General features: G+C 56.4%; 1 protein-coding gene across 1 annotated transcript in view; it reads right to left on the reverse strand.

Annotated features, from left to right (window-relative positions):
* Positions 1-12,792, reverse strand: part of wdhd1 (WD repeat and HMG-box DNA binding protein 1) — a 38,214-nt gene that overhangs the window by 4,760 nt on the left and 20,662 nt on the right. The window contains exons 19-25 of the mRNA XM_011492502.3: positions 11,933-12,156; positions 11,552-11,676; positions 4,906-4,962; positions 4,741-4,772; positions 3,210-3,371; positions 3,008-3,129; positions 2,798-2,933 (exon numbers count right to left, since the gene is read on the reverse strand). Of these exons, the coding sequence (XP_011490804.2) occupies positions 2,798-2,933; positions 3,008-3,129; positions 3,210-3,371; positions 4,741-4,772; positions 4,906-4,962; positions 11,552-11,676; positions 11,933-12,156 (858 nt within the window). The remainder of the gene's footprint in view (positions 1-2,797; positions 2,934-3,007; positions 3,130-3,209; positions 3,372-4,740; positions 4,773-4,905; positions 4,963-11,551; positions 11,677-11,932; positions 12,157-12,792) is intronic.

Here is a 12,792-nt window from a genome sequence, read left to right on the forward strand (position 1 = left end):
AATGCTCCCACTTTTAAAACGTGCATCACTGGGTTGCTAGGCAACAGGCGCCCCCCACCCTCCTCCACTCACTCCCACTTCCTGGTGTGTGTGGTCCAGCGAAGCCCTGAGGGTCTTGATGTATGCAGGGTCAGGAGCCTGCAGACACTTCACACGCGTGTGGCTGCTTCCACCTCATTTCTAATCCGCTCGCTGTAAATGACCGGATCGGTGCAGCAGCGGCCGACAGGCTTTGTTTGTTCAACCTCTGCCGTTTCATAGAGGGGGGGGGGGGGGCATGCTGCCTTTTGTTTTTACCAAATGTTTGCCCAATCCCTGAATTTGAAAACGACTGATCGCAGAACTCCACCCACACGCTCACCACTGCGCTTTACACAGGAGGAAAGTGTGTTTGTAAGCTCCTCCCACTCATCACACCTTTACCACGTAAGCGTGGCGTTCCATGGCTGCCATTCATTGAATGAGCGCAAAGATACCTGAGCGAGTGTTTTCAGGAGCGGAGTGAGGAACCTTACAGCCTCATAAGCACAATGACTGCACGGCGCTCCTGTGAGCGGTGTTCAGGCGGCGTGTTACAGCACAAAGAGACCCGCTGCACTTCCTGACCTTGTTCTTGGCCGTTCGTTAACGTTTTAATCCACGTTACATCTGCCGTCTGTTTTCTATTAAAGCCTCTAAAACATAGAAGTCCCGCCCCCCAGTCAGGATTGCAGCCATGCAAAGCTGCGTATGCAAAACTACCATAATGTCCCTACTATAAGACGCACTTGAGCCTTAAAAAAACGTGGGTCTTATAATCTGGTGTGCCAGAGATCAGGAGCGCTCGCCATCTGTAGTTTAGAAAAGGACAGTGGTTGGCGTCAGCGCCTTCAAGTTCTGAAGGCCTAAAAAAATATCTGAATCATGTGTTGATTATATTTTGTCCATGCATACTCAATAATCATTTGTCCGTTCTCTTTGATTGTGTTTATGATGGTTCTGCTGCTTCCAGACTGACTGCAAAATCAATATCTGTCATTCATTTCCTTCAACCAATCAGATTTTGAGTTGGTGTCAGCAGGGCCTTCTAGCAGCTTAGGCAGCGTCACAGAATTCAGAGCTTGTGATTGGACAGAAGTTTCAGGAAGTCACATGCAGCCTTGTCCAGTTGGACACAGATCCACGGAGGACGTTTTGATCTGTCTCAGTTAAAAACAGACTGATGTATCCATGGAGGATCCAGCAGGAACATCTCCCACTGACCTCCTGGACTTCCTGAGTGAATCATGAAGCAGCCGTTCAGATTTGCGTGTTTGGACTGACCGTCCCTGTGTCCACTGCGTCTGTCCAGCGGACATTTTGGGCTCTAAAGCAGATTCAACCTACAGAGACAACTGGACAGAATCTCAGCACTGATGATGGAATAGAAAAGGACTGAAGACCATCATCTACATGACAGGCTGATGGACTGTTTGGAGGAAAGAGGAGGATGGATTCGTCTTCAAATAATCTCATTTTTTGATGATGACATGATAAATAAAATAACTAATATTCCATATTTATGTGGTTGTTTTCCATGTTTTGGGCTGGCTGTAGCTACATAATGAGGTTTGTTTATTTCGTTTATTTAGAGGCATAAAACGGTTCATGAGTAGGGATGGGTACCGCACCCCGGTGTTGAACGAGCCCCGGGGCAACATTCTTCAAGACCGCAGTATCGTTAAGATCTGACCTCAACGGTTCTGGAGAAGTGGCTTTTTTATGTGTCCCACAAAATATAAACGTTATCTGCCATATTTAACTCTACAAGTCAGTCAATTTTCCGTTAATTAATGATGATATTAATTTAGCTCTTCTCACTGAAGAGGAGAGGTCTGTTGGTGTGCACGGGGGCGGGGCTGTTGTTCAGACAGCACGCGGCGTAAAATGACTGAAATCTGCGCTAGAGCGCCCCGACCATCGTGTCAACCTGCTGCTATGATGACCGTATTTTGCGCTGTCTGTGTAGAACAGACTGGAGGAAAAAACGACCGTCAGCTGCAGAGGATTTGAACAGGTGAACAGGTGGAGAGGCGGGGGAGGGGCTTCGGCTTCAGAGATGGAAACACGGGCGCCAGATTCAGACGCAGCTTTCACTGCAGGAGTTGAAGCAGAGACTCTCTCTGGATGATCTCATGAACTCAAACATTTATTTAATTTGTTTCATTTTTACATCATGACAGCAATATGTCAAAACATTGCTGTTTATTTTTCTTTAACTTATTTTTTTATGTATTTTACTTTTCAAGTTGGAAAAATGTATAAAGTAAAATGTTTTGTTGCATAATGAGGAAATAAAACACTTTTATGTTCTTAATTTAATTTAATTTCTTTTCATCCTCAAAAAGTTTCAATGAGAGTATCGTTAAAATACCGGATCAATAATCAGTATCAATAAGAGTACTAGTACCGTTAAAATCTTATCCATACCCATCCCTATTCATGCGGGATTCAGACGTAGCACCACTGAAGGCCCGGGTGTGTAACGGTCCGCCACTGGAAAAGCAAACAATCCATTTTTGTTCAGCCCGTGAACTTGATCCCGACTAAACAGGCTCTGTCTCCAAATTGATCAGTTAGTAAAGCAGTGGTTTTGGATGCAGTAACGAGTGTTTGATTCCACAGGAAACAGAGAATGTTCACATGAGAACTGGACTGAGGGAGGAAACTGCTTTACTTCTGGCTCCAACCAATAGAACTGCTGCTCTTTTTGGCGTGTTGGAACCAGTCAGCAGTGATGGATCTGAGTCATCGCTGCGTGTCAAAGGCGGAGCCTCACCAGCCGCTCCTCTGCGGACAGCGCCCTGAAGCGGCCCATGGCCTCCCTGATGACCTCCGTCTCGTCCAGGTCCGGACCGTCTGCAGTGATGCTCTTCCTGTTCTCCTCCAGCCACAGCTGAAAGCCCGTCTTTGGCCTGAAGTCACACCAACAGGAGCAAAGGTAGGCCTTTGATTCGATCCAACAGTCCAGTTGGGGGTTTTTCTTTACCTTTGGTTCTCTGAAGCGGGAGGCGGAGCTTCGGCTTGTTTTGGCAGATCTGCGGGCGGCTCTTTGTCCTCCTCGGCCTTCTTGGTCTTGGAGGTGGCCATCTGCAGCAGGGTGGACTGAGTCTGCAGGAGAAAAGGAAAACCGCGGGTGACACCGTCCTCTGCCATCACGCCGTTCTGCATTTTCTGACATGTTCTGCCACCTTCGTCTTCGGACGGGGCGCCAGCGGTTTCAGGACGGGGCTTTTGCTGGCCTTCGCTGCGGGCCCGCTCAGCGGCGCCGACTTCCTGCCGGAGGTCATGCTGTCCAGGATGTTGGTCGCTCGCGGCTGAGCCGACGCAGACGACTTCCCCGCGCCAGAAACCTGGAAGCATCCACTGACTTCAGAGGTTTTCCCACAAAGAACACCGCTGCTGGGCGGATTTGAACCCAATAGGGAGCTTTGGCTCGAGGGCACTGCAGCATCAGCTCTTCAACGACAATCAAAGCTACTCAGAAAGCAACTCTAAACGTTTAGAGGGAAAGAGCCGAGGATTCTCCGGGGATAACTTCCCACAAGGATTCATTCCAGGTTCTTCTTTATAGAATGGAACCAAAAAGGAATGACAGCGATGGGCACTCTGAGAAATGATTGACAGTTCCTACATTTTGAAGCAGACATTTAACTTGACTAACCATGACCACTTCAGGTTTTTACACATAAAAGATTACTTTGACGAGGAAAGTAGAAATAATACAAATTTAGAGAGGAAGATGGAATAATAAGATCTATTTTTGAAACTTAAATTCTAAAAAACACAGAATCATATCCACATTTAAAGATCTAATGGAAAAAACACCACATTTATCAATGTCCATGACGGACATGGAGACTGCATTGTTGGAAAAACAGATATTTCATAACAGCAAAAATCACCAACAAGCACAGTTTGGTGCCACAGCCATGCTGGAGGAAATGTGGAGACATAAACGTAGATCATTCTCATATTTGATGGTCGTGCCCCCAAAGCGAGTCCCTTTAGGAAGAGTCTTCACCAGATTATAACCAAGGTCCTGGGCTTAAACATCCCACCGTGTATCTGGGCATTATATCAGAAAATGTACTCAAAATGACAGATTTTTGGTCATAATGTTCCTCGCCACAGGCAAGAAAAGACTCTGTTTTAGGACCTAGAACAGGTCTGCCCCTGACAGACCTGCTCTAGGTCCTAAGACCTTACAGACCTGTTCTAGACCTGTTCTAGGTCCTAAGACCTTACAGACCTGTTCTACACCTGTTCTAGGTCCTAAGACCTTACAGACCTGTTCTAGACCTGTTCTAGGTCCTAAGACCTTACAGACCTGTTCTAGACCTGTTCTAGGTCCTAGCCAAAGAAAAACTAACAGCTACGTCAGAATTCCTGCTTGTGACCACATATTTAGATTTTCCACTGCAATTTGCAAGAATTCTCTTCTCTTCCTAAAGTCAAGAACTTACACAATTAGTGGCAGACTACAGACTTCTGTGGCTTTTTGTAAGCTGGACATGTGACTTCCTGGACCGTGAAAAAAGGTCATGGGTTGAATGTGGAAGGAGTTCTCTGTCAGGAAGGCGCAGGATTTGTTGCTTTCAGCCTGTTTTTTGGTTGACTTGTGTTCTGATGAGACCTGAACGCTTTAGAATCTGTTCACATTTTGCAGTTGAACTGAAAATCCAACAGAATTGAGTTCAAGTGGCGTAAAAAAGAATTTACCTTGAAAGGATTGGCTCGACCCGCTTTCCCAACTGAAAAAGAAAGATCAGGAGGAGACTCAGAAGAACGGCTGGTCTGACAGGAAAAGGACACATTTGGAGTCCAGAGAAGCAGAACCTTCATCAGGACAAAGCAGCAGCAGAGTTCACAGGTGTGTTTGCTCACCTGCTGTCACAGACGGCGTCACAGGTGAGCCGGTCTCTTTGGCAAACGGATTTACGTCTGTGGAGTGAAGCGCATGAGAGATTCTGAATCCAGGACATTTCTATCAGGAACAGTGGAATAAAGCTGCAAAAAGTGGAAACCTTTTCAGCTGAAACATGTTCCTTTGTGGTCCCTTTACGGATCCACGCTACGGAAAAAGACTGACTAGAGACACAGTAGCTGCAGTTCTATGTGCAAAAATGTCTTCCAGAAAATGATGATCCGGTTATAACAACCGTTTCCATTCTCCACACTTTCAGTCAGAATAAATCATGTGTGAAGGCACGTGTGGACGCACGTGTGGACGCACGGGTGGACGCACGGGTGGGCGCACGTGTGGGCGCACGTGTGGACGCACGTGTGGGCGCACGTGTGGGCGCACGGGTGGGCGCACGGGTGGGCGCACGGGTGGGCGCACGTGTGGGCGCACGGGTGGACGCACGGGTGGACGCACGTGTGGGCGCACGTGTGGACGCACGAGTGGACGCACGTGTGAAGGCACGTGTGGGCGCACGAGTGGGCGCACGAGTGGACGCACGTGTGGACGCACGTGTGAAAGCACGTGTGGGCGCACGAGTGGACGCACGTGTGAAGGCACGTTTGAAGGCACGTGTGGGCGCACGAGTGGGCGCACGTGTGGGCGCACGTGTGGACGCACGTTTGAAGGCACGTGTGGGCGCACGTTTGAAGGCACGTGTGGGCGCACGAGTGGACGCACGTGTGAAGGCACGTGTGGACGCACGTGTGAAGGCACGTGTGGGCGCACGTGTGAAGGCACGTGTGGGCGCACGAGTGGACGGACGTGTGGGCGCACGAGTGGACGCACGTGTGGACGCACGTGTGAAGGCACGTGTGGGCGCACGAGTGGACGCACGTGTGGGCGCACGAGTGGACGCACGTGTGGGCGCACGTGTGGGCGCACGTGTGGACGCACGTGTGGACGCACGTGTGAAGGCACGTGTGGGCGCAGGAGTGGACGCACGTGTGGGCGCACGAGTGGACGCACGTGTGGGCGCACGAGTGGACGCACGAGTGGATGCACGTGTGAAGGCACGAGTGGACGCACGTGTGGACGCACGTGTGAAGGCACGTGTGGGCGCACGAGTGGACGCACGTGTGGACGCACGTGTGCAGGCACGTGTGGGCGCACGAGTGGACGCACGTGTGGACGCACGTGTGAAGGCACGTGTGGGCGCACGAGTGGACGCACGTGTGGACGCACGTGTGAAAGCACGTGTGGGCGCACGAGTGGACGCACATGTGAAGGCACGTGTGGGCGCACGTGTGGACGCACGTGTGGGCGCACGAGTGGACGCACGGGTGGACGCACGGGTGGACGCACGGGTGGACGCACGGATGGACGCACGGGTGGGCGCACGGGTGGGCGCACGTGTGGGCGCACGTGTGGACGCACGGGTGGACGCACGTGTGGGCGCACGTGTGGACGCACGTGTGGGCGCACGTGTGGGCGCACGGGTGGGCGCACGGGTGGGCGCACGTGTGGGCGCACGGGTGGGCGCACGTGTGGGCGCACGGGTGGACGCACGGGTGGACGCACGAGTGGACGCACGTGTGGACGCACGTGTGAAGGCACGTGTGGGCGCACGAGTGGACGCACGTGTGGACGCACGTGTGAAGGCACGTGTGGGGGCACGAGTGGACGCACGTGTGGACGCACGTGTGAAAGCACGTGTGGGCGCACGAGTGGACGCACGTGTGGACGCACGTGTGCAGGCACGTGTGGGCGCACGAGTGGACGCACGTGTGGACGCACGTGTGCAGGCACGTGTGGGCGCACGAGTGGACGCACGTGTGGACGCACGTGTGAAGGCACGTGTGGGCGCACGAGTGGACGCACGTGTGGACGCACGTGTGAAAGCACGTGTGGGCGCACGAGTGGACGCACATGTGAAGGCACGTGTGGGCGCACGTGTGGACGCACGTGTGGACGCACGTGTGAAGGCACGTGTGGGCGCACGAGTGGACGCACGTGTGGAGGCACGTGTGAAGGCACGTGTGGGCGCACGAGTGGACGCACGTGTGGGCGCACGTGTGGACGCACGTGTGGACGCACGTTTGAAGGCACGTGTGGGCGCACGAGTGGACGCACGTGTGGGCGCACGTGTGGACGCACGTTTGAAGGCACGTGTGGACGCACGTGTGAAAGCACGTGTGGGCGCACGAGTGGACGCACGTGTGGACGCACGTGTGCAGGCACGTGTGGGCGCACGAGTGGACGCACGTGTGGACGCACGTGTGCAGGCACGTGTGGGCGCACGAGTGGACGCACGTGTGGACGCACGTGTGAAGGCACGTGTGGGCGCACGAGTGGACGCACGTGTGGACGCACGTGTGAAAGCACGTGTGGGCGCACGAGTGGACGCACATGTGAAGGCACGTGTGGGCGCACGTGTGGACGCACGTGTGGACGCACGTGTGAAGGCACGTGTGGGCGCACGAGTGGACGCACGTGTGGAGGCACGTGTGAAGGCACGTGTGGGCGCACGAGTGGACGCACGTGTGGGCGCACGTGTGGACGCACGTGTGGACGCACGTTTGAAGGCACGTGTGGGCGCACGAGTGGACGCACGTGTGGGCGCACGTGTAGACGCACGTTTGAAGGCACGTGTGGACGCACGTGTGAAGGCACGAGTGGACGCACGTGTGGACGCACGTGTGAAGGCACGTGTGGGCGCACGAGTGGACGCACGTGTGGGCGCACGTGTGGACGCACGTTTGAAGGCACGTGTGGGCGCACGAGTGGACGCACGTGTGAAGGCACGTGTGGACGCACGTGTGAAGGCACGTGTGGACGCACGTGTGAAGGCACGTGTGGGCGCACGAGTGGACGCACGTGTGGGCGCACGAGTGGACGCACGAGTGGATGCACGTGTGGACGCACGTGTGAAGGCACGTGTGGGCGCACGAGTGGACGCACGTGTGGGCGCACGTGTGGGCGCACGAGTGGACGCACGTGTGGGCGCACGTGTGGACGCACGTGTGAAGGCACGTGTGGGCGCAGGAGTGGACGCACGTGTGGGCGCAGGAGTGGACGCACGTGTGGGCGCACGAGTGGACGCACGTGTGGGCGCACGAGTGGACGCACGAGTGGATGCACGTGTGAAGGCACGAGTGGACGCACGTGTGGACGCACGTGTGAAAGCACGTGTGGGCGCACGAGTGGACGCACGTGTGGACGCACGTGTGCAGGCACGTGTGGGCGCACGAGTGGACGCACGTGTGGACGCACGTGTGCAGGCACGTGTGGGCGCACGAGTGGACGCACGTGTGGACGCACGTGTGAAGGCACGTGTGGGCGCACGAGTGGACGCACGTGTGGACGCACGTGTGAAAGCACGTGTGGGCGCACGAGTGGACGCACATGTGAAGGCACGTGTGGGCGCACGTGTGGACGCACGTGTGGACGCACGTGTGAAGGCACGTGTGGGCGCACGAGTGGACGCACGTGTGGAGGCACGTGTGAAGGCACGTGTGGGCGCACGAGTGGACGCACGTGTGGGCGCACGTGTGGATGCACGTGTGGACGCACGTTTGAAGGCACGTGTGGGCGCACGAGTGGACGCACGTGTGGGCGCACGTGTGGACGCACGTTTGAAGGCACGTGTGGACGCACGTGTGAAGGCACGAGTGGACGCACGTGTGAAGGCACGTGTGGGCGCACGAGTGGACGCACGTGTGGGCGCACGTGTGGACGCACGTTTGAAGGCACGTGTGGGCGCACGAGTGGACGCACGTGTGAAGGCACGTGTGGACGCACGTGTGAAGGCACGTGTGGGCGCACGAGTGGACGCACGTGTGAAGGCACGTGTGGGCGCACGAGTGGACGCACGTGTGAAGGCACGTGTGGACGCACGTGTGGGCGCACGAGTGGATGCACGTGTGAAGGCACGTGTGGGCGCACGAGTGGATGCACGTGTGGACGCACGGGTGGACGCACGTGTGGGCGCACGTGTGGGCGCACGTGTGGGCGCACGTGTGGGCGCACGAGTGGACGCACGAGTGGACGCACGTGTGAAGGCACGTGTGGGCGCACGAGTGGACGCACGTGTGGACGCACGTGTGGGCGCACGAGTGGACGCACGTGTGGACGCACGTGTGGGCGCACGAGTGGACGCACGTGTGGGCGCACGAGTGGACGCACGTGTGGACGCACGTGTGAAGGCACGTGTGAAGGCACGTGTGGGCGCACGAGTGGACGCACGTGTGGACGCACGTGTGGGCGCACGAGTGGACGCACGTGTGGACGCACGTGTGAAGGCACGTGTGGGCGCACGAGTGGACGCACGTGTGAAGGCACGTGTGGACGCACGTGTGGGCGCACGAGTGGATGCACGTGTGAAGGCACGTGTGGGCGCACGAGTGGACGCACGTGTGGACGCACGTGTGGGCGCACGAGTGGACGCACGTGTGGGCGCACGAGTGGACGCACGTGTGGACGCACGTGTGAAGGCACGTGTGAAGGCACGTGTGGGCGCACGAGTGGACGCACGTGTGGAGGCACGTGTGGGCGCACGAGTGGACGCACGTGTGGACGCACGTGTGAAGGCACGTGTGGGCGCACGAGTGGACGCACGTGTGAAGGCACGTGTGGGCGCACGAGTGGACGCACTTGTGGGCGCACGTGTGGACGCACGTGTGCAGGCACGTGTGGGCGCACTAGTGGACGCACGTGTGGACGCACGTGTGAAGGCACGTGTGGGCGCACGAGTGGACGCACGTGTGGACGCACGTGTGAAAGCACGTGTGGGCGCACGAGTGGACGCACATGTGAAGGCACGTGTGGGCGCACGTGTGGACGCACGTGTGGACGCACGTGTGAAGGCACGTGTGGGCGCACGAGTGGACGCACGTGTGGACGCACGTGTGCAGGCACGTGTGGGCGCACGAGTGGACGCACGTGTGGACGCACGTGTGAAGGCACGTGTGGGCGCACGAGTGGACGCACGTGTGGACGCACGTGTGCAGGCACGTGTGGGCGCACGAGTGGACGCACGTGTGGGCGCACGAGTGGACGCACGTGTGGACGCACGTGTGAAGGCACGTGTGAAGGCACGTGTGGGCGCACGAGTGGACGCACGTGTGGAGGCACGTGTGGGCGCACGAGTGGACGCACGTGTGGACGCACGTGTGAAGGCACGTGTGGGCGCACGAGTGGACGCACGTGTGAAGGCACGTGTGGGCGCACGAGTGGACGCACTTGTGGGCGCACGTGTGGACGCACGTTTGAAGGCACGTGTGGGCGCACGAGTGGACGCACGTGTGAAGGCACGTGTGGACGCACGTGTGAAGGCACGTGTGGGCGCACGAGTGGACGCACGTGTGGGCGCACGAGTGGACGCACGTGTGGACGCACGTGTGAAGGCACGTGTGAAGGCACGTGTGGGCGCACGAGTGGACGCACGTGTGGAGGCACGTGTGGGCGCACGAGTGGACGCACGTGTGGACGCACGTGTGAAGGCACGTGTGGGCGCACGAGTGGACGCACGTGTGAAGGCACGTGTGGGCGCACGAGTGGACGCACTTGTGGGCGCACGTGTGGACGCACGTTTGAAGGCACGTGTGGGCGCACGAGTGGACGCACGTGTGAAGGCACGTGTGGACGCACGTGTGAAGGCACGTGTGGACGCACGTGTGAAGGCACGTGTGGGCGCACGAGTGGACGCACGTGTGGGCGCACGTGTGGGCGCACGTGTGAAGGCACGTGTGGGCGCACGAGTGGACGCACGTGTGGACGCACGTGTGAAGGCACGTGTGGGCGCACGAGTGGACGCACGTGTGGACGCACGTGTGAAGGCACGTGTGGGCGCACGAGTGGACGCACATGTGGACGCACGTGTGAAGGCACGTGTGGGCGCACGAGTGGACGCACGTGTGGACGCACGTGTGAAGGCACGTGTGGGCGCACGAGTGGACGCACATGTGGACGCACGTGTGAAGGCACGTGTGGGCGCACGAGTGGACGCACGTGTGGACGCACTTGTGAAGGCACGTGTGGGCGCACGAGTGGACGCACGTGTGGACGCACGTGTGAAGGCACGTGTGGGCGCACGAGTGGACGCACGTGTGGACGCACGTGTGAAGGCACGTGTGAAGGCACGTGTGGGCGCACGAGTGGACGCACGTGTGAAGGCACGTGTGGGCGCACGAGTGGACGCACGTGTGGACGCACGTGTGGGCGCACGAGTGGACGCACGTGTGGGCGCACGTGTGGACGCATGTGTGAAGGCACGTGTGGGCGCACGAGTGGACGCACGTGTGGGCGCACGTGGGCACGCACGTGTGGACGCACGTGTGGAGGCATAAAATATGCGTGGACATGCGATGGCTCAGAAGCTGCCGCCTGAGGAGAAACAGCGTTCAGCGTTTCCCTCCTTCCTCGTGGATGCATTAGGAGTCTGCTTTGGGTCCAGATCAACACGTTTCCCGGCTTTAAGAAGCTGATGGAACGACTTACCTCTTAGACAGTATCTTCAATAGTTTTATATGAATTAAGAAGAACATTCTCCATATTTAGGACGTAGTCTCCAGGGGAATAGATTGCAATTATTCTGTTCATTTGGGCTAAAAGCTGAAGGAGAGAACTGACTTGTTCCCGTTTGCGTCTCCTCCTCTTCCTCCTCCGACGGTGCGCTCCTCTGACCTCTGAACTCTGCTTCTTCCTCCTGAAGTCTGGAAGCACGGCGTCCTCCGGCGAGCTCCGCCTCACCAAACCTGTCCAACAGAAGGCAGGATGCGTTCTCCAATCTGATTGAATTTCTAGATCCGTTCTAAACGTTCCATCAAAACATTGTCTAGATAAACCCTAAAAAAGAAACTGTAGCTCTGCTCCAAACTCTATACAAGAAGTGAGCCTTAAAGCTGACAGGAAAAAAAAGTGTCTGAACGTCTGAGAAACCCGGGACAGAACCAGCAGAACCCGGAGACTGGACTTCAGGTTTCAGATGGAGAGGATGTGAAGGAACTTTACTCAGAGGAGCGTCTGATGCCGGAATAGCGCAGATCTTCGTCCTCCTCTTCTGGCTCCTCCTCCTGACTCTGGATGGTTTTTTCCATGGCGATCTCACTGAGCCTCTGGGCGAGGGCCATGCGTCTGGACCGGGACGCGTAGCGAATAGCCAGAGGCACCACGTTCTGGGTCATCAGCTCCGCCAGCTCCACACAGCGAAACTCCCTCTCCAGCCTGCAGGACAGCTGCAACAGGACGGCCGTTTGTCAGACACCGCCATGCGTGCACCGCAGGAAGCCCCGCCCACTCCTGAACACTTCAGGTTTCACTGATGATTAAGGTAGACCTGAACTCAGAGAGCCCCCATACATGACCGATGTATGAGGTGTGACCTCTGACCCCTCAGCCATCACACAAATGAAGATGTTTTTTCCTTCATTCAATGGATGGATCCACAATAAAAAAAACCTTCTAAGGTCTCAATCGTATCAAAACTTCCAAAAGCATCACTTCTAGTTAGTTTTTGGTATTTTCAAAATAAAAGCAGAGCTAGTAGCTCCACAGAGGAATGTTCACCATCATCAACCTCTGATTAGAATCCTACACTTTGGTTGTATGTTTGATGGCTTCTTTAGTTAGTTACTGTACAGAACCCAAATGATGATCATCTCAGTACAAACATGCTAACTAGCATTTCTGTGCTGCTTTCAGGATCTCTGTCTTTTACAGCGTGTTCAGACTGGACACTGGTTCCTAAGTGAACCAGAATTCCCTTTTCCCGATAATCTGGAACAAGTTTTCAGTCTGAATCCACCCAAGAGGACTCTGGTCCAGGACCAGGAACTGCTCTGTGACCCACCTTAGAGGTGGTCTGGGTTCGT

This window comes from Oryzias latipes, chromosome 3, assembly GCF_002234675.1.
Source record: "Oryzias latipes chromosome 3, ASM223467v1".
Lineage (NCBI taxonomy): Eukaryota > Metazoa > Chordata > Actinopteri > Beloniformes > Adrianichthyidae > Oryzias > Oryzias latipes.